This window comes from Muntiacus reevesi, chromosome 14 (assembly GCF_963930625.1).
Source record: "Muntiacus reevesi chromosome 14, mMunRee1.1, whole genome shotgun sequence".
In the NCBI taxonomy this organism is placed as follows: Eukaryota; Metazoa; Chordata; class Mammalia; order Artiodactyla; family Cervidae; genus Muntiacus; species Muntiacus reevesi.
In genome coordinates, this window is record NC_089262.1 from 34,243,515 (window position 1) to 34,265,822 (window position 22,308).

At 41.2% G+C, this 22,308-nt stretch overlaps 1 protein-coding gene across 5 annotated transcripts in view; it reads right to left on the reverse strand.

The window, feature by feature from the left end:
- The window catches only part of FYB1 (FYN binding protein 1), a 166,398-nt gene that overhangs the window by 92,670 nt on the left and 51,420 nt on the right, over positions 1–22,308 (reverse strand). For 4 of the 5 annotated variants that reach the window (XM_065905612.1, XM_065905610.1, XM_065905613.1 and 1 more), the window contains one exon: positions 1,055–2,216. In XM_065905612.1, the coding sequence (XP_065761684.1) occupies positions 1,055–2,189 (1,135 nt within the window). In that variant the 5' untranslated portion in view covers positions 2,190–2,216. Of the gene's footprint in view, positions 1–1,054; positions 2,217–20,678; positions 20,859–22,308 lie in introns of those variants that run through there. The other variant, XM_065905611.1, reaches the window with a different exon arrangement.

A 22,308-nucleotide genomic window follows, 5' to 3' on the forward strand; every position in this document is an offset into this window, starting at 1 on the left:
TACCTTTATACTCAGAATTGCTTTAAATAGATCACACTCTTGTAAGTAAAAAAAGATATATCTAGTAGTGGTGTGGTCACTTGTAACCATCCTTTTCCTTTTCTCATGATAAACAACAATTGCACATTATTTGCCTAAAGTCTTGATCATTTCAAGCACAAGTGAGCTTCTTTCATCACTTGGAGGGTTCCCAAGCTTTACCAAGTCATTCAGGATCAACTTTTAATGTATGCTATAGCAGGGTGGGAACATCTCTGATAGAAAATTAAACTGTTTACCCAGAAGGAAAATAATGTGTCCCTCTGTCTGGCTTATTATCCTAAAGTACTACTTTAGCAATCAGGAATGTTCAGAAAACTACGCTGACTGAAAAACAGCAGCTAAAATATACAACAGTAAGTGCCATTTCACAAGTCCTGGGCATCTCTTATTTGAATACTGGACTTACGAGACACATGATAAGTTTGTGGACATTTAAAATCATTTGTCACAAGGTTCTCAACCTCTGCACTGTTGACACTCGGGCCTGGATAATTCTTTCTTGGGAGGAGCTGTCCTGTGTGCTGTGGGGTGTTTAGCAGCGTCTCTGGCCTCTACTCGCTGGATGCCAGGAGCACCCTGCAACCGAGAGAGTCAAATGTCCCCCGGGCTCCATCACTTGACTCGGAGGTTTGCTCACCTTCTAATGCCTTTGTGGTACTAGAGGGAACACACCTCATTCTTAATTCAACAGAAATGAAACCCAACAAAGGAAATAAAGGAAATGGTCATCATTAAGCAAAACTACCTAGTAATCAAACGGATGTATTCCTCCTCAAGACCACAAAGCAGACCCCTCAAGGCGCTTCCTCACAGAATAGAACTAAGGATTTCAACTCCCTCAGACGTCCAACACCAGAAAAAAAAAAAAAAGAAACCTGCCAAGGAAAAGTCGTCATACACACAGGAGTACTAGTGATGGAATCATTCCTTGTTACAGATTTTTACCCAGAAGCTATAACACCCTCTGATGGGAAGCAAAACATATGAAATAACAAAGGAGAGAAGAACTCACTGTTTCCAGATGTGGCTTTTCGGAATTTCGACAGGTCAACGTGGGGTGGTCTGCTGGGTTTTGGTGGAGGGGGTCCCAGGGTTAACAAGGAAGGCAGAGGTTTCTGCTTGGGGGTCGCTGAATTTTTGTCCCCCTTTTCCTTGTCTTGACTTTGGCTCCAGGGCCCTGTCGTTGTCAGCTTTGAAGGGGTCTTTGAGAACTTGACAGGAGGAGCCCCAGAGGCCAACTCTTCCTGAGTAATTTTGCTCAGGAAGACATTCTTAGCAGCGTCCATCTTCCTATCTTCTCTCTTCTCTTCAGTATTTTTGGGGAGGCCTCCAGGAGCCCCTCTGTTTGCAGCAGGTTTCAGAACAACTCCAGGAAAAGGAGATACTGGCATCTCACCCCCATGCTCTTTATTCTCTGGGTCTTCCCTGGCTGGTTTCAAAGGGCCAGGCTTGGCCTTGGCTGCCAGGGGGGCCAGGGGCCCTCTCTGGGGAGCCGCAGTCTTGGAGTGGCTCTCGTCTTCCTGGGCATCCTCTGTGTTCAGGGGTGGCTTCTGGCCAAAGACAGGTTTGGGGAAGAGAGGCTTGGGGTCCAGATCTTGTGAGGCTGACAGAAATTTGCCTTTTGCCCCAGCCAACTTTGACAGGACTTGTTTTGGTTCACTCTCCAGGGCTGGAGGCATTGAGCCTGGCTTGGGGCCTGGTTTTAAGTCATGGTCTTGGTTTACACTGGGAAGTGAAGGTTTAGTCCCAGGAGGCCAGGGAAATGCAGGTTTGGCGTCTTCTTTTGGTAAGTTGATGGGCTTGGGGCCTACAGGTTTCAGAAATCCTGCTTTCACCTCAAGGTCTCTGGTGGCCGAGTTAGCCTGCGGTCCAAACCTGGGACTCACTCCCGTTGGCTTTAGAAATGGGGGCTTGGGCTCCTTGTCAGGCTTTTCCTCAGGAGAAGGTTTCACCCCCACAGGTGGCTTGGGGGATCCAAATTTGGGCACGTTGCTGAGTCCTGCAGGAGGGCTTGCATTTCCTTGGTTGTTGAACAAGTTCTTTTTGGCCTGGACTCCTGAAGGGGAGTTTTGTCCCGGGACCTTGAAGGGCCGGCTGTTGACTGAGACCTCCTCCGTGGGGTTGCCCCCGCTGTTAAACTTCGCCATGAGGGACTTCACATCTGCTTTTCCATCCTGCAAGCACAGGGAAGAAACACTCACTGAGAACCTGAAGTCTCACTTGCACAATTTAAAATACTACACTTTAAAGGTTTCCTGGTTTGAGTCCTTCAGCGTCGCTGATTGGTTCACGAGATATTGTAACATTTATCTTCCTCTATGGCAAAATAAGCTGTGAGACTTTCTTCAAAGGGGAGGGCTGTGATACACAGACTTTTTTCTTTTTTTGGTTGTCTTAGACTGACTTGATATTTTGTTGTTGTTGTTAAGTCACAACTTATCTTTCCTTCTTTCCTCTCACTGTTTCTCTAGCTCTCTTGTGGGATTTACTCTGAACTTGGTATTTATCTGTTTTGTTGAACTTGAAAAAAATGTGAAAGTAACTAACAAAAGACTTCTTCCATATTTTACAGCTGAGGCTCTTAAAGAGAAACTGCGTTTCAAAAATGAAAGCAAGCTCTTCTGTAAATTTAGGTTGCATACTTTATACAGCATAGCCACATTTGACATCTCTGTGGTTTGCGAGCCTGTGCTTGTTTTTATATATATTTAAAGTCTGTTTGTTTGTTCACAGGGAGATGTGACAGAAAAACCAATTCATTTTTATATATAAGCAATAAAACAAGTTTTGTTCTACTTATCGATACATATTTAGTGTAAATGATTCAGCTGGAACCAGACTAGCAGGCCGGCTGCACTCGTTTTCAAGGGATATAGAGTCTGGGACACTGGAAAGGTGATGAGGAAGGGGCTGGAGATTCTCATTTCCAGAAGCTGGTTTCTCCAAGTCTCCTCTTTGTCCCTCTTGTCTAGAATCAGGGTGTTACCTAGGAAAGAGGGCGGGCTGTCACCTTCTTTGAGACTATAATCCTATGTAACCTGGAAAAATTCATGGTGGGTTTCCTTTTTTCTCTCAAAAGCTGGGAGTTGAACTTTTGTAGTTCTTTCAGGAAATTGAAAAACAAAAAACAAAAAACACAGGTAACCAGGACAGTTTCCATTTCTGTGCTTTATAAATTCACCTAGAAAGGTTTTCTTGTTTCCCACACTCACCTATCATTGACACATGCCCGAGCATATTTCTTCTTTCAAGGCCCCACTCAGATACCAAGAAACCAGAGATGCTCTCTGGTTGGAAAGAACTGCTTTCTCCTCTTAACTCATATAGCTGTGAAGGCGCTGTGATATACCCCTGTGTTACTTTCTTTCATGATAATAAGAGCCACTGTTTAATGTGTAAACACATGTGCTTGATTCTGAACCAGGCATGTTATCTATGTTGCCCCATGTCATTCTTTTGAAGGATGGCATCATTTAATTCCATTTCATAGGAAAGAGGACTGAGGTTGAAACTGGCAAGAGGATGTGATGGTAAAAGCATGGGAACTTGGTTGGAATCCTCGTTGATTCACAGGGCCTCGGTGATACAATCTATACAATGGGGATAATAGCCAGTATCTGCCAGAACTGTCATGTGCGTTAAAGATGGAGTTTGTGAAGTGCCTCCCTGACCCTCAGCCTGGGCTCAATGAAAGGAAACTACTCTTATTAGAAATGTTAAGTAGCATATTCAAGGGCTCACAGCCAGAAACTGTAAGACCAGAGACTCAGATTCAGGTCTGTCTTGGGCTACAAAGTCCAGAAACTGTCTCATTTTCCTTTGTATAGAACCCTTGGGGTTCTAATATATTTGCGGAATTGTTCAGGCTGGCACTGAGCTGAATTCTGTGAATGGTGATTTTTAAAAGAAATGGTCCTTTCATTAAGAATTTCTCTCTGTACTAACCTATAATGTATGTGTACTTGCAAGATGGGAGTAAGGAACCTAGACAGCAGGAGAAAAACAAGTGAAAGTAGCATTTTCCAGGTTGATTTTGCTCCTTTCACTTATTACGCTATATCCAAGTTGCTGCGAATATTTTGCTTTCTACCTTGCCTCCTTTGACCATTTTTTAAATCCACATGATTTTCTCAAATCCTCAAGCAATCCCTGGGGGTAACAGGCAGGAAGACCAGAGAACCAGGGAGAGTCTGGTTGTTGGAAGAGGGAACAGGTGAAGACAAGTTTTGCCTTTGCCTCCTGAAATCATAGCTGTAGAAGACTTTAAATCTTAACACAAAATGCAAAAAGAATTATCAATACAAAAATTTCCTCAGTTTGCTTTCCTCTATTATGGGACTAGTAAAGGCATGTCATAGGGCTGTTAGGAAGATAAAACAAATCAATATCTGTAGGACATTTTAAAGAGTATCTGGAACTTGGGAGGGTTTCCTATTTTTACAAAGCAAGTGAAGCCTTGGAAATATATAGTTCACCTCTCTCACTGCATTGGTGACAGAACAGAAACCAAAGGATTTCAGTGACATCCTTTTTAGTCACAGTAACTTCACATCTTGAATTTTGGCTGGAGTGGGGGAGGGGTTGGGGGAATCCACGAAACACACTAACCCATTCTCAAACCGCATGCCCTGATTTTACTTTAAAAATATGGAAGTGGTTGATTTGGAGTTGGAATTTAAGTCCCACGTGCCAACCCAGACCCAGGAGGCAATGTAACATCAGGGTGAATAGCCCTAGGTCTGAAATTACTGACTTGGGTTCAAAGTTTGATTCGACTACTTACTTACTGTGTGATCTAGCAAGTTACCTAACCTCTCTGAAACTCAGTTTTCTTCATCTATAAAATGAGAATTGTAACAGTATCTATTCCTCATTGGGTTTTATTTTTTAAAAAGTAAAAGGATTAAATGAGTTAATGCATGTAAATTTTCTTAGACAAAGAATTGCAATATAATATACATTCTATGATTATCTGCCACTGTGATTTTTTTTTTCTAATTCACTAGTTACATAACATCATTTTCTCCAAGTGACCAAATTCTGAAGTTACAATCATTAATGTTACGTCCTAATTTTATACCAATGTGACTGAAACCAGCATACTGCTGGGTAACATTGTAAAGTTATGATGTTTGAGTTTGGCTTACCTCCCCCCCATCCCACGCCTCCAAAACTTTAACTGGTTGTTGAAGGACAAGGAAAGAAAGAGCCACAGATTAGCAACAGCACCTGTGTTTACTAATACTTCCCTGGTGGCTCAGTGGTAAAGAATCTGCCTGCAATGCAGGAGACCCAGGTTCAATCCCTGGGACAGGAAGATCCCCTGGAGTAGGAAATGGCAACCCGTTCCAGTATTCTTGCTTGGAGAATTACATGGACAGAGGAGCCTGGTGGGCTATAATCCATGGGGTCACAAAGAGTTGGACACAACTGAATGACTAATATGTTCACTTCCTGAATGGCTCGAAATCCACAACTATTAATCTATTATATGGACTACTTAGGTTTAGAAGTTTTGGTTGTTATCACTCTTAGTAAGTTTATTAGCTAAAATTTTCAACACCCAGGTTCACCCTTCATCTTAACAATAATAGTTGAATTTCTTCCTTAATAATAATGATAGAAAGGCAAAAATGGCTAAATTTTTTTTTTGAACATTCTCCCATTCTGATTTCATTGTAGACTAAATATTCATTCCATTTTCTAGGGCTCTTTTTACTTTGAAAAAGTTAAGAAGAGGATAAGAACAATTTATCTTATGATAGAGGGAAAAGTAATCCTGCTCCGAACACTGACTCTCTAAACCCTCCTGCCCCAGGTCTAGGAGGGTCATATACCTAACTTAACAGTACAACACAAGTTTATGCTTATTGTTCTGGAATAATTATAAATAATGCTCCCTTTTATTCTCAAAATTGACCTGCTTTAAACAATAAATTGCATGGAGAGTTTATTCAACTCCTCTCTAGAGTCAGTCAACCACTGTTATCAGTTTCTTACGTTTATTTCTAAGCTATGCCTATATTGATAAAAATGTATATAAATAAACACACATACATCTTTTCTGTCCCTACATTTTATACGCATGGGAAGCTCTGCTTTGCACTTTACTTTTTTCCTGTGTACACCAGCTCAGCAAGATAAACTATCAGCAGCCATTCTGATTGGTCCCTAAGCAATTCTAGTTGTTAAATACTTTCAGTATCAATTTTGCTTTTTTCCCTTAACAATTGATCCATATCAGTGCCTATTATTTACACAATTTTTAAAGCCTTACTTTATTTTTTACAACAATTTTAGATTTATGGAAGAATTCAGAAGATAATATAGAGAATTCTCACCAATTTACATATTTTTTCCCGTTATTAACATCTTACATTAGTTTGCAGGACTTTTTTAGCTTTTAATGATTTAAGGATCAGGCTTCTGCTTATCCTTAAGAAAAGGTATTTCACAATCTACTGTAGAAGATTTCAGAGTTTAAGATATTTTAAGTAAAACAAACATTTCATCTCAAATTACTCAAAACTTATTGTCCAAAGTTATTTGATGTAATTTGCTATTTTTTTTCCATCTGTTAATGAATTTGTGCAGATCTTTCTCCACTTATGATGGGGTTTGTTGTTGCTGCTGTTAGTTGCTAAGTCTCGTGCAACTCTTTTGAGATCTTATGGACTGTGGCCCTCCAGACTTCTCTGTCCAAGGGATTTCCCAGGCAGAGATTCTGGAGTGGGTTGCCATTTTCTCCTCCAGGGGATCTTCTTGACCCAGGGGTCAAACCCATGTCTCCTGTGGCTCCTGCCTTGGCAGGCAGATTCTTTACCACTGAGCCACCTGGAAAGCCCTATGATAGCCCTATGATAGGGTTACATCCCAATAAATCCATAATAAACTGAAAATACCTTAAGTAGAAAGTGCATGTAATTCACCTCACCTAGCGCACATTCTGGCTTAGCCCAGTCTCCCTTAAATGTGCTTGGAATCCTTACATTAGCCTTTAGTTAAGCTAAAGCATCCAACACAAAACCTATCTTATAATAAAGTGTTGAATATATCATGTAATTTATTGAATACCATGCTGAAAGGAAAACAGGATGGCTGTCTAGGTACAGAGTGGTTGTAAGTGTACTGGTGTTTAACCTTGTTTACCCTCCTGATTGCTCAGCTGACTGGGAGCTCTGAGCATCACCTGAGAGTACAGTACCACATATCACTAGCCTAGAGAAAGGTCAAAAATCAAAGTTTGGTTTCTGCTAGATGCATCATTATAATGTTGAAAAATCTTAAATTGAACCATCTTAGTTCAAGGAATATCTGCATAAATATTTAGCCAAAACTATTACCCATTGCACTATAATTACATAGATATAATTGTAGAAATGCCCTTGATAGAAGTGAATTTCCTTTAGATCTCATATTTTCCCCTTCCTGAGAATTATACATCTTCACTGATATAAACTTAACATGTTTTCCACAGTCGCTGGGAAGATGCAAAAATACTTTAGCTACATCCTCTGAACTTCTAGTTAACAACTCCAGGTTCCAGAAAATCTTTTTTTGCTTTCAGCAACTTACATAAAGGCAGCAAATCAAGTATATATATTTAAACAAAGACTGAGATGGCATTTAGGACACATATCAGGAAATTACACATCAAGAAAATGTTTTCTTTTGTAGCTAGTTCATCTACATATTTTCATATGGAAAAATTAGTAATGCCCTATCACTGTTAGTGGCAACTGGATTTTGCTTGGTTTTAAGTACATCTTGGATATTAGGTTAATCCAGTGATTCTCATATTGGGGCAGTTTTTGCAGTGTCTGCAAATGCCTTTGATTGAAATGGCTAACTGAGAAAGTGCTCTTGACAACTCTTGAATAGAGGCCAGAGCTGCTGTTAATCCTACAATACCCAGGACTGACCCCTGAAACTAAGAATTATCAGTCCCAACAGTGCTAAGACTGAGAAGCTTTGAGTTAATCTTCTTACTCCTGGATTATTAGAAACATCTTACCAGAAAGCCAGTTTTTAATTTTTATAATGCAATACACTCTAAAACCTAGAAAAAACTGGTAGAGAAACGAAATAACACAAAAGACTATCACTAGATTGTTTTCAAAGTTTCTTGTCTTTCAAGTCTCATCTTTGTAAAGTTTCACTTGTAAAACACAAACGAAATAAAATACCCACAAATCTTGGGTAACTAATGGATTTAAAATAATTTTGAGGATTTCTTTGGTGATGCAGTGGATAAGAATCCTCCTGCCAGTGCAGGGGACACAGGTTTGATCCCTGGTTCGAGAAGATTCCACATGCCACAGAGCAACTAAGACCTTAAGCCACAACTACTGAGCCTGCATGCTGCAACTACTGTAGCCCGAGTGCCTAGAGCCTGTGCCCCTCACCAAGAGAAGCCACTGCAATAAGCCCATGCACTGCAACTAGAGAGTAGCTTCTGGTCACCACAACCAGAGATAGCCTGCATAGAGCGACTAAGATCCAGTGCAGCCAATAAATAAACAAAATATAAAATAACTTTGAGCTTGATTTTGCTTCCTGAAGATGTGGTAGTGTCACTTTTGTAATTAAATCATGAGGAAAATGAACCCCTCTTATGGATTCTCTTATTCTTTTCTAAATGGAGACCATGGAATAAGAAAAGAAAATGATTTTACTTGATTGCATATAATGCTTTTATTTATGAGGAAGTTGGCAAATAACAATAGTTTATTCAAATCTTTCTCTATGTCTCCGGTTCTCTTTGTTCTTTCTTTAATCACTGATCAATTTTACCACTGTATTTAATGTAAATACCACTATATTTACCAATATAGATTTTCTTTTTTTATTTCTATGTTGAGATAACATATCATTGCTCAAATATGGTCTGAATTGTTGGTTCTACCTGTAGAACAAAATTAGTTCCTACCACTGTCACTACTGCCCAGAACAGAACCCCATATAAAGTGACATCAGAGGATAATCTGAGGCTGAGATGAGATGCATATGTAATGGGAAAGTATTCCAGAGAGTCAGCCCTACTCCTGCCCAGCGAAGAGGGAAGGAGGCAGATGAGGAGTGGTGCACTACACGGGAGAGCCCGGTTCCTGCCAAAGTGATGGCTCATAGTGTTCAATTTTAGGATTCACTCAGCCCAGGACTGACCAGAAGTATAGCAAAAAGACTGAAAAGATAGCACATTCTTCTATAAGCCAATAAATTTACCATCCCTGAGGTAAGAATAGGCTGGTGAAAATTTGGATTAGACTCAAGCAATTCAAACTTTCATAGAGCAATAGTAGTATTTAGCCTCATTGATTTCTGTTGCTTAAAGAAAATAAAAATATATTCTTCATGACCAAGCCAAGCCCTCCCCAACTTCACACACACACACACACACACACACACACACACACACATACACACACACACACACAGAGTGATAAGTTGTCTTTTCTCTTAAAAGAGACTTGATCTGCTACACCCAGTAAACTTGGAAAAGAGAATTGTTTCTTTTTTTTTGTGGGAGTGCAGTTATTATAGTCTGAAAATAAAATGTCTTAAAACCCCTTTTTGTTAGAAATTATATAATAAAATGACTTTCATTGCTTTTGATTGTCAGAATAGAGTTCATTGGCAGCTGACTGAAAATACAGTACTTATGACACAGCTTCTCAAGACGGTAGATGGCAAGTTCCACAATAGACATTGAAACCGCAGTAGAGTCTTCTCATCTCTGTTAACACTGTCTAAATATTTAGGTACATAATGAATCATAGTTTATGTATTTAATGTGTGTCCTCTGTTTCCTTAAGGAGATGAAAAATCAGGGACCTGTTTGTTTTTTTTTTCCTCAAAAATGTTCCCCCTCTGTCACTCCCCACCCAAATAAGCACTCCCATATTTCCTAATGCATTTCTTTTCATAATTGCTAATTCTAATTTATTTTTATTTAAATATTTAAAATATTTTTACAATGTTGTGTTGAAAACTGAAACTTTTAGTCACTCAGTTGTGTTTAACTCTTTGTGACCCCGTGGACTGTAGCCCTCTAGGCTGCTCTGTCCATGAAATTGTCCAGGCAAGAATATTGGAGTGGGTAGCCATTCCCTTCACCAGGGAATCTTCCTGACCCAGGGATCAGACTCAGATCTCCTATACTGCCAGAAGACTCTTTACCATCTGAGCCACCAGGGAAGGACCTAATGTTGTGTTGGTTTCTGCCACACAGCAATGCAAATCATCCATAATTATATATACATAAACATACTAACTGATGGGATGAATTTGTTTGAATTTCTCCATGATTGATCAGACAGACGATAGTAGGAAAAAAGATTTTCTAAGCTTCTTAAGGAGCGTCGAACCCAGCCATGAATCTATTCTCAAGAGCTCCCTGTCTACTTCACGGCAAATGGGCTGTTATGGATTCCAACTGGCTGAGCCTCTGATGCTGAAGGGAGCATTAAGCTCCTCTTTAACAGGATGTGGGAACGTGCCTCTCACCACAAATTGAGTTCCTGGGGCAGGAGAGGGCTGCTACAGGCTGGTCAAAACCCAGGGAGGAGGGGCTGGCAGCGGAAGAAGCAGTGACAGCCCCCACTGTGACAACCCCTTACATTTTTGTCAGCGACTTGAGAAGGTGGAGAGGGAACGGTGGATGACCCAGCTCAGGCTCATGCTGAGAGGTATAATGTGGCAAGAAAACACCTGGTGCCAGCAGGGTATCTAGTAGCTGTGTGTGCCTGGCTTCCCCCTGGGGGCTAGACTGAGCACCTTGGCAGTGAACGTCTATAGACGCCACTGTGCATCGTCACTCCCTCTTCTGTGATCTCAGGCACCTGCTGCTCTGCACTCCTTCCTGGTTCCCACTGGGTTCTCCCTTCTGGGTTGAACTGAAGTGGGGGAAGCCAGGTTACTCAGCAACCGGTAAAGTTTAGCCAGCGAAGGCTCACCTCCCAAATGCTGAGTCACCTTGAACTCTCCAGGTATATTGATCGGTTCAACTTTTGTGTTCCCTTTGTCCTGAAAGATCAGGTCTGAAAACCACCATCACTTTACAAATTAGAACCTTCAAACATCTTCCTGGTTATCTGACCAAATAGCTTCTGCATAAGTATAATTTTGTCTTTGGCATGGCCTCTGATGGCTTAACCATTAACGGATGAGGAAATTAAATATGACTCTTTAAGTAATTCTCAAGTTTGCTCCTCTGTAAATTTTTGATTTCTTGATGTTAGTGGAATGCTGATAGGATGTTGATAATAAGTAGTTCTGAAACCATAGGTTTTTGTTATTCTGTTTCATATAGTTTTTACAGCAAATTTAGCTTACATTTGCTTAGGATATAATTCACTTCAGTTCAGTCACTCAGTCATATCCGACTCTTTGTGACCCCATGGACTGCAGCATGCCAGGCTTCTCTGTCTATCACCAACTCCTGGAGCTTACTCAAATTCATGTCCATCGAGTCAGTGATGCCACCCAGCCATCTCATCCTCTGCCGTCCCCTTCTCCTCCTGCCCCCAGTCCCTCCCAGCATCATGGTCTTTTCCAATGAGTCAACTCTTCACATCAGGTGGCCAAAGTACTGGAGTTTCAGCTTCAGCATCAGTCCTTCCAATGAACACCCAGGACTGGTCTCCTTTAAGATGGACTGGCTGGATCTCCTTGCAGTCCAAGGGACTCTCAAGAGTCTTCTCCAACACCAAAGTACAAAAGCATCAATACTTTGGCACTCAGCTTTCTTTATAGTCCAACTCTCACATACATACATGACCACTGGAAAAACCATAGCTTTGACTAGACGGACCTTTGTTGGTAAAGTATTGTCTCTGTTTTTTAATATAATGTCTAGTTTGGTCATGGTTTTTCTTCCAAGGAGCAAGCGTCTTTTAATTTCATGGCTGCAGTTACCATCTGAAGTAATTTTGGAGCCCCGAAAAATAAAGTCTGCACTATTTCCCCATGTATTTGCCATGTAGTGATGGGATCAGATGCTATGATCTTAGTTTTCTGAATGTTGAGCTTTAAGCCAACTTTTTCACTCTCCTCTTTCACTTTCAAGAAGAAGCTCTTTAGTTCTTCTTCGCTTTCTGCCATAAGGGTGGTGTCATTTGCATATCTGAGGTTATTGATATTTCTTCTGGCAATCTTGATTCCAGTGTGTGCTTCATCTAGCCTGGCATTTCAAATAATGTACTCTGCATATAAATTAAATAAGCAGGGTGACAATATATAGCATTGATGTACTCCTGTCTCGACTAGGAACCAGTCTGTTGTTCCATGTTCAGATCTAACTGTTACTTCTTGGCCTGCATACAGATTTCTCAGGAGGCAGGTCAGATGGTCTGATATTCTCATCTCTTTAAGAATTTTTCACAGTTTTTTGTGATCCACACAACAAAGGCTTTGGCGTAGTCAATAAAGCAAAAGTAGATAATTCACTTAGCCTGCATTAACTATATGAAATCAGAGGGTAATCTCTGAGGAATTTACATTTTGTCTAATGCACTTATAGATAATTGAAGCGCTTTTATAGATCTCTTTCTAGGGGCTTATTTGGATCTTAGGATAATATTTAATGTCCACATGGTAATACAACATAAGTCATTTTATTTTTCTGTATTTTCAAGTATCACCCCAAAGAAATTTTATCTTCATCTACTATTTCTAATTTTCTATTTTCATATAAAAAAAGAGTATGAACCAGCAAAAGAGAACTCACTTTGCCAAACACATGAAATTGGAAACAAAACGATGGCTGAGAAAGATACTCCTTGGCATAAGAAAAACAGGACAGAAATATTCTGTTGTTTTTTTTCTCAGCCCCCACATCCCTCTCAACACACTTAAACACACGTTGACACCAAGCCTGGCAGGTCCTTTCTGCCCTTGACGGGAAGTTAGAAACTGAAAGGGTAAGGTCTACATGGAGTGGGTGGGGGTGGGGCGAGGAGGCCATCTGTGGGGTTTTCTAGAGACTTCCTTCCCAGCATGTGAGTAGTTCTGTGTGACAAGAACCACTTAGAAGAAGGAGATTTCAACAGGCTCATCAAGACAGATAGCAGCTAGCTGCTGGTCAGTGAGGGAGCCAGAGTGTGATTTGAGAGGAAAAAAAACTAGACGTTAGAAATGGAAGGTTATGGGAGATTCACATTCATCCTCAGAGAGATGGATGATTTTTGGAACCTCATTTTACAGAATATGTGGAATCCTTCCCCCATACCTCTTTCTTCTCAACCCATTTCTGTTCCATTTCTTCTTTTGAACTTGAAAAAAAAATGCACTCACTATTTCTTAATCAGGATTAGATAATATAATCACTCCACAGTCCCGACTTCACTTGTTTTCCTCTCCTGGAAGTCACAGCAGCAAGACTCTGCCATGAAATGAGCAATTTCTCTCACCTTTGTTGTCATGGGGCTCTTTAATGTTGATTGCACCTTTCCTCGTTAAAACTGTGATGTTCTCAATTTCAACCTTTCCATGGTGTATATCCTGCTCTTAACACCTAGCCACTCTCTTTTCTCAGGCGCCCTCAATTTTCCAAGGTGCTACATGACTGCAGGTGCTCTGGGTTTTCACATACCCACTCATTCATGCATTTCTTTATTTTCTCCAGAGTGTCCTAGTGATTCCTTGCTAATGTGTTAGTTCTGATATGTGGCACTTTGCCACTATCTAGTTCAAAATCTGTGCTTTACTAAGATTGCTTATTCCAGGGTACAGATGATCTCAGTACTTTTCTTTATTGGCTTGTATATATGGCAAAAAACATTCTGGAGTTTGGTATTTTGCACCCATAACTAACTCTATTATTAGAACTAATAATCACACTTAAAAATAAAAATTCCACGTATAATATCTCATTTGATCCTCCCAAAGCCTGGTAAATTCTTGCCGTTATAGAAAGGTATACAGAGTTCAAGCACATGGTAGAACAGAGGTCTAAACCCAGATTTTCTAAGTCTCATGTTATCCTCAATATATCATAGAATCATGACATGAACAAGGAGACAGAATGTGACAAAGCGGATGTAGGTCTCTGGCCAGAATATCCTGACTGGTTTTGCAATATCACAGGTCACCTGGAAAGGGGAAACAACTAAGAGAAGACAAACAATGCTGCCTGCTTTTTTTGATGTTTGGTCTAAGTGTGTCTGGTGTAGGAGTCGGGGTTTAAGTAGATGACTATATTAGATCTCTTTGCTCTCAAAGAGCTGTTCTCTAGAGTCAGTGACGTGAGTCATGTAACTGTCAGTCTAGGGATCTGGAGCACCGTTCAGGTTTATCCATTATCCCCTGGGGTTAGTGTTGATTGTTCAGCTGACTGCAACTTCAAGTTTACTACCAGATGGAAGTTGAAGAAGGATATGAACCAATATGAAAAAAATTGCTTTTATATTTTCACACAGTGAGATATATTTTTTCTTTTTTTCTAAGTTACAGTGATTGAAAGAGCAAAATTAAAATGACTCAATCCCTCACATCATACACAAAAATAAATTCAAAATGGCTTGAAGACTTAAATATAAGATGAAAAGTAAGAAAAGTGTTAGTTGCTTAGTTGTGTCTGACTCCTTGTGACCCCATGGACTATAGCCTGCCAGATTCCTCTGTCCATGGAATTCTCCAGGCAAGAATACAAGAGTGAGTAGCCATTCCCTTCTCCATGAGATCTTTCCAACAAAGAAATGGAATCTGCATCTCCTGCATTGGCAGGCAGATTCTTTACCACCGAGCCACCAGGGAAACCCTCCAAAATATACAAAAAGTTCATACAACTCAATAAAAACAACAACAAAAAATCAAAAAACCCAATCAAAAGACCTAAATAGACATTTCTCCAAAGAAGACATACAGATGGCCAACAGGTACATGAAAAGGTGCTCAAGATCACTATTAGAGAAATACAAACCAAAACTACAAAGAGGTATCACTTCATATCAGTTGAAATGACCATCATTAAAAAGTTTACAAATAATAAATACTGGAGTGGATGGAGAGAAAAAGGAATCCTCAAACACTGTTGGTGGGAATGTAATTTGGTGCAGCCAATATGAAAAACAGTGTGGAGGTTTCTTAAAAAGCTAAAAATAGTTACTATATGATCCTCCAAACCCACACCTGGGCATATATCCGGAAAAGATGACAACTCTTAATTTGAAAAGATACAAGCACCTCGGTGTTCACTGCAGTGCTATTTATAATAGGCAAGATGTGGAGGCAACCTGAGTGCTCGTTAATAGATGAATGGATAAAGAAGATGTGATATATATATATATATATATATAGCTGTATATATATATTCTAATGTATATATAATGGAATATAGCTTAGCCATAAAAAAGAATAAAATAATGCCATTTGCAGCAACATGGATGTACCTAGAGATTTTTATACTGAGTGAATTCTGTCAAACATCATATGACAGTGCTTATAGATGGAATCTAAAAAATAATGAAAATGAACTTATTTATAGAACAGAAACAAACTCGCAGACATAGGAAGCAAATACATGGTTACCAAAGGAGAAAGAGGGGGAAGAGATTCATTAAGAGTACAGGCTTTCCTGGTGGCTCAGTGGTAAACAATCTGCCTGCTAATGCAAGATAGGGGGTTTGATCCCTGGGTCAGGAAGATTCCCTGGAGAAGAAAATGGCAACCCACTCCAGTATCTTGCCTGGGAAATCCCATGGACAGAGGCACCTGGTGGGCTATAGTCCATTGGGTCACAAAACAGTTGGACCTGACTTAGTGAGTAAGCAACAATAACAATGGAATTAACAGATACACACTACTGTATACAAAACAGATAAACAACAAGGCTTTACTGTATGGCACAGGGAACTATATCCAATGTCTTATAATAAACTATAATGAAAAATTATATATTTGTGTGTGTATATATATATCTGAATCAATTTTCTAACACAGTATTATAAATCAAGTATACTTCATTAAAAAAAAAGAAAATGTCTCAAAAGGGAAGAAAAATGGTATTTCAATAATATCAAGCTTATATGGTAACATCTTACTGCTCAGAAGAAATTTCGATTCAAATTTTTTTTTTAACTTCTAGAATATTTTAAACGACACATGTAAGTGTGACTAACACAAAACAGTGGGCCAGTGTCAAATTTCTAATATGAATAAAAACAAAAATGACTTGAGAGGTATAAGCACATTTGTCACTGACTAAAGCTATTTTTTGACTGATGAAGTAAATACAGATATTTTGAATGGTCTACGTTGAGGTTAAGATAAGGAAAGAGGAAGGTAAGAGGCACAGGGTGTGGTGGAATCACCCTGGGGAGTTTTTCAAGCTGCACATGCTAAATGTCCCAATGCATCCTGTTTTGTTTCTTCAAAGATTTCTTTATGGAGAATGACCAGCCCAGCCAGTACAAATGGGAAGGTGTGGCATCACCTGGTGTATTTGGGTACAAAAATGATTCAAAACCATTGGGACCTTGGATCCCTCTTGCTCTTATCCTCACATGTTTATTGAGTTGCTGAAATTCAGTGGCAAGGACTGGAATGTCTTTGGGGGCTACCGTGATTCAGCATGTGCTTCCCTAGTAGCCCAGATGGTAAAGTAACTGCCTATAATGCAGGAAACCCAGGTTTGATCTCTGGGTCAGGAAGATCCCCTGAAGAAGGGAATGGCAACCCACTGCAGTGTTCTTGCCTGGAGAATTCCAGGGACAGAAGAGCCTGGTGGGCTACAGTCCATGGACTCTAAATAGTCAGACATGACTGAGTGACTTTCGCTTGTTTTCACTGACTCAGCATGGTTGAATGGAACTGGGGTGCAGAAGCTGACTGCTTGTCTTTCTCAATTTCTGCCCTGTCTTCTCTGCTCCCCACTAAGTAGTTTCAATGGTAGCAACCTCGAAATATATGTTCATGTCTCAGAACCTGTGCACGTGACCTTATTTGAAACAGAGGATTTTATAATTAGGGTCAGATGAGATCATCCTGATCTACCAGGTGGCACTAAATCCAAGGACTAGTGTCCCTGTAAGATAAGATACAGAGGAGGAAAAGACCAGAGAGGAGGAGAATGCCATGTGGAGGAGGAGGCAGTCTTGGAGTGATGCAGCCACAGGCCAAAGAATGCTGGAGGCCGCCAGGAGTTCTGTGTGTGAGTGGGCGCATTGCTCAGTCGAGTCTGACTCTTTGCAACTCCATGAACTGTAGCCTGCCAGGCTCCTCAGTCCATGGAATTCTCTAGGCGAGGATACTGGAGGGGGTAGCCATTCCCTTCTCCAGGGGATCTTCCTGACCCAGGGACCGAACTCTGGTCTCCTGTACCGTGGGCAGATTCTTTACTATCTGAGCCTCTAGGGAAGCCCCAGAAGTTTCCAGAAGTTGGAAAAGGCAAAAACTGGATTTTTCTCTAGAGCCTTTGGGGACAATGTGGCCTTGTGGACACCCTGATTTTAGAACTCCAGACTCCAAAACTCTAAGAGAATGAATTTCTGCTGTTGTTAGTCACCTAGTTTGTGATTTGTTATGGGAACCACAAGGAATTAATACACCCACCCTCACAAAGATCCAGGATGCCTTTGTTCTAATTTCTCTAAATGTCCGAGCACCTGCATGGGTGCTGTTTAGGATGAAGGGCAGGAAGCATTGCTCCATAATTATCTTTTCTGGGCCACCATCGTTATCATCCCAGAGCAGGGTGTTTCTAGTGGGATGGTCCCTGGCTTGGAACAACAGAATGGGGAATTATTAATACTTATGTGCAGTAGGTGAGTTTTGGTGGCATTTATGGGTTCTCGGAAGCAAGATCAGATACTAGTTCGACCATCACGGGTGGCACAGACTTAGCAACACTACTAATAAAGTGTATATTGAATTTGTACAGCTCAAAGGTTTTGTTGGTTTCCTGTCATGCTAAGGAGTCTAGTTAGCAGAGATAAAAAAACAAAACAAAACACGTTCTGAGCTCTTCAAATATATGAGAAATCCTAGACCAGCTTCTGACGGGGGAATATTCTTCAGTTTCTATGACCTTCCATTGAGTTCTCATCCTGACCAAATATATACTTGGTCTATTCCTTGTGACTGATACAGCAAAAACTGCATCGGTAGTTGTATCTATAGTTGCTGGCTATTTCTCATCCGCCAGCAACTATAGAAATAAATGCCTGCGACACGCTTGACTCTGGGCTTTGGTAAAAAGAAAGATCAAAATGAGCCTTAAAGGTGGGTCAGCTTTAATGGGAAGACTTGCCTTAGATTTAGTGTTTGAGAAAGAAAAAATAACCTTAATGACCAGTGAATTCAAGCTCTTCATTTGCAGGAAAGGAAACAGGATATGTGATCCACCCGAGGTCACCCGGCTATTTATTGGCAGAACCAGAATCTGGTTGTCCTGTTTGCTCAACCATTGGGCCCACTGTCCTGCACTGCCTGACCTGTGAGATAGCAGCTTCTATAGTATCTTTCTCTTAAAAACAGTCACAACAGTAGATAATGCTGTGGATTGCCTTCTTTGCTGGGAGCTCATAATAAACCAAGAAGAAGTTATTGTTATCCCCATTTTACAGACAACGAAACTAAGGCATGGGACAGTTCAGTAATTCACTCAAGGTCCATAGTCGGTGAATGGCAGAGGCCCCATTCAAACCCATTTCTTGATTCTGGAACCATGGTCTCAACTAAAACCCCTGGGACCACAATCTTAACTTTGCCAGCGAACCACAGTCCTCTTCCACATTCTTGGTGTTGGAAATTTTCACCTAGAAGCAGCCGCTACTAACGCCTCAGACCAGTGAAAGATCTTGTCTACTTCCCCTGATTTTCTCCACTTCTCTTTTTCTCTCTCACCCACCTCACTTCTCTCATTAACATGGGATTCCAATAGTAGAAAGAAAACATGATTTTTAAGCGACAGTAAGGCTAGAGGGCTTCCCTGGTGGCTCAGCGGTAAAGAATCCGCTTGCCATGAGGGAGACCTGGGTTCGATCCCTGGGTCCTGCCCCTGGAGGAGGGCATGGCAACCCACTCCAGTATTCTTGCCTGGAGAATGCCGATAGACAGAGGAGCCCCGTGGGCTACAGTCCAGGGGGTCACACAGAGTCAGACGCGACTGAGCGGCTGTAAGGAGGCGAGAACAAGCTTCAAGGCAATCGCTTGCACCTATTTGGCCTTTGCGCCACTAGGTGGCAGTGTGACTACTCAATGAGGCTGCCGGAGCTTTTAGAATTTCCCCCCCAAACAGCCTTTACTAAACGCTGAGTCCAGAGAAGGGGCCTCTGGATTCCTACAGGAGCTGGGAAGCCTTTGAAGTGAGCTGGTAGTTAAATGGATGGAAATAACACGCAGAAAGCATGGATTTGCATTTTTAAAATAATTTTCCAAGATAAATGGAGTCCTTCCCAGACATTTCTGTTTGAAACAGAAGCCTAACTTCTCCAGTGTGTCCCATGAATTTACACTACAATTCCTTTGATATTCATGATCATCTTTAATGGAGCATTTTAAAAGATATAGTTTTATTGAAAGGAACCATCTAGTCCTCCTGCCCCTCATTTATCATTAATTTCTAGGAGCATCAGAATATCTAAAGTTTGTGTCCTGCCTTGTATATGAATGTTTCGATCAACCTAAAGTTATTCCCAACAATCTCTCAGCCTGTACATAAAAGCAAAGGCATGATTTTGCCTTATGTTCATAAACCCATCTATGTTTCTACACAGAGTAATCTCTAATGTCAAAAATATTAAAAGTGGCAAATATTAGTGATCTCTAATAATATTTATTACTATTAATATTAATACCCAATAAGTATGTATAATTTTATACTCACAACAAACCTAGGAGGTAAGTACTATTATTATTCTCATTGTTTTAGTGGAGGAAACTGAGGCACAGAGAGGTTAAGTGGCTGACCCAGATTCATGCAGTTGGTAGGAGGCAGAGTAAGAGGTCCATTTTAATTACCTCATTGTAAGTTTAGTTAAAAGGGGGGAAGGTGGGCAAAAGACACTGTAATATTTTCATGAGAGACCCCAACTCATACAAGTGGGCCAAAGGCACCAACTAAATTTTGGATTTCCTCAGATGACTTGTAGCCATTGTCACTGGTCCCACTTTGCTAGAATTCCTTCTGAGAAGGCAGGGTTGATGGTAGCAGAGCCCCCTTTCTCTAGTCTGTGTAGGAATTTCACATGGATCCCCACTTCCTGTCAGCTCTTAAGCTTTGAGGAAAAAAATGAAATTTGCTCCTCTTCATCAAAAGGGTAAAACTAGGCTTGTCAGGAGCCAAGACTGAAATCAATCATCTGTGCTCAATTAGGACCATGGTTCCGGTTTTGTTGCAAGACTTCATTTAATGCTAGCAACAGCAGACGTTGGACCAGCCGTGTGTGAGAAGCCCCATCTAGAGCAAATGACACATGTGTTTTTATCTGCTTATCACCCTCTGGCTACAGTGAAATTGAGCTGTGGTGTCTGATGTCCACCTCTTCTGCTGTTTGCCAACAAAACATGCCTTTCTGTCAATGATTGCAGACAGCACAATCTGTGCTGCCAGAATTTGGAGGCGGTACATTTTCCTGCCGGAAAAAAAAAAAAATCCCATGTTGATTTGAAAGAGGAAACCTGGGCAGAGCTGTTACCTGACTCCTGCAGAATGAAGTGGGAGGGTTGTCTCATTGAGGAGGTCTTCCAGGGGCCAGGGACTGGACCACTCCCCTCTTTGGGCTGTCGTGTCTGTTCAGGATGGAGACTCCAAGCCCTGTGGCACTTTCTGAGCCCTGGCAAGGAGACGTCCAGGGGAACGGTTGAGTGATCCACGCTTCCCCCCACCCCGCCCCACCAGGCTGACTTAGACAAGAAAAGTCCTCTTATGCCCTCAGGATATTGAGTAAGAAGGAAGAGGAAGAGGGGAACTAAAAAGTGTGTACTCAGCCTGAAGGCTTCTGCTGACATTCCCACCAAGCATGTGATATTTAAAAGGGTGAAACCAAGTCAGGCTCTCCTGCTGCGCCCCTGGCTGTCAAAGGGAGGAGCCTGGAAGGCCTTTGGTTCCGTAACCTCCTTGCACTCCTGGGATTGTCCACCTGCAGAGGAGGTCGAGGATGGGGAGCTGTGATTAGGGAGGTCCTCTCTATCCTGTGCCATATTTGGGACCCAATTGCCTCTGTGGTTGGGAGGTAAAGTGGGCTGCTTGACTCTAGGAACCTAAGGGGGTGAAGCAGGTGGAAAACCCAGTGGATTCACTCGTCTGCTCTTGGCTAGAGTTTTTTTCAAACTCTGGAGAAAATGGGGTCTTCAAATGACAATCTATGTCAAGAGACTATCATTGGCACAAAGTGGGGTTATAAGAAATGGTAGCTATTAATCTCCCCTATCTTCCATCTATTCATTCATTCATTCATCACTCATTCACATTAAGCATCTACTCTGCGGACCAAGCACTGTGCTAGCCTCTAAAGGTGAATGAGGCAAATCTCTTCCTCCAAGTGGTTTATAATCTTGTAGAGTTCATGCTGGGATTGGGCACTTTTCTTCTTAAATAATTTTCTTTTCTTCCATAGGCTTGTCACACTCTGTGTGCCCAATCTGACTTATGACCTGTTTTACAGAGCCTCAAACTAAGAATGGGTTTCACATTTTTAAAGAGTTGTAAGAAAACAGAAAAGAAGAAGAAGAACAACAATACATGACAAAGACTGTGATTGAGTGACTGATAGTTTCTCAGTCGTGTCCGACTCTTTGTGACCCTATGGACTGTAGTCTGCCAGGCTCCTCTGTCCGTGGAATTCTCTAGGCAAGAATACTGGAGTGGGTTGACATTTCCTTCTCCAGGGGATCTCCCCCACCAAGGGATGGAACACTGGTCTCCTGCATTGCAGACAGATTCTTTACCATCTGAGTCATCAGGGAAGCCCTGACAAAGACTGTGTGTGGTCTGAAATATTTACTATTTGGCCCTTTGCAGAAAAAATTTGCCAACACCTGTTCTATAGGAAGAGCATTCTTGCTTTTCAGCCAGGCATACAACTACACCAAATAGGATATTTTCCGGCCCCTCTTGACACTAGCTGTGGCCATGTGACTGAGTTCAGGCCAAGTGGGATTGAGGTGGAAGAGATCTGTAGAGCTTCAGCCTAGTGCTCTTAAGTTGCGCCTGTGATGCTTTTCTCTCCCAGAAGGATGTTCAGGCCTAAGCAGTTCAGGTTCATTGATAACTAGGGCTTATTAATGCCCTAGCAATGGCAGAGCCAGAGGTGGAAGGAGGCTGGA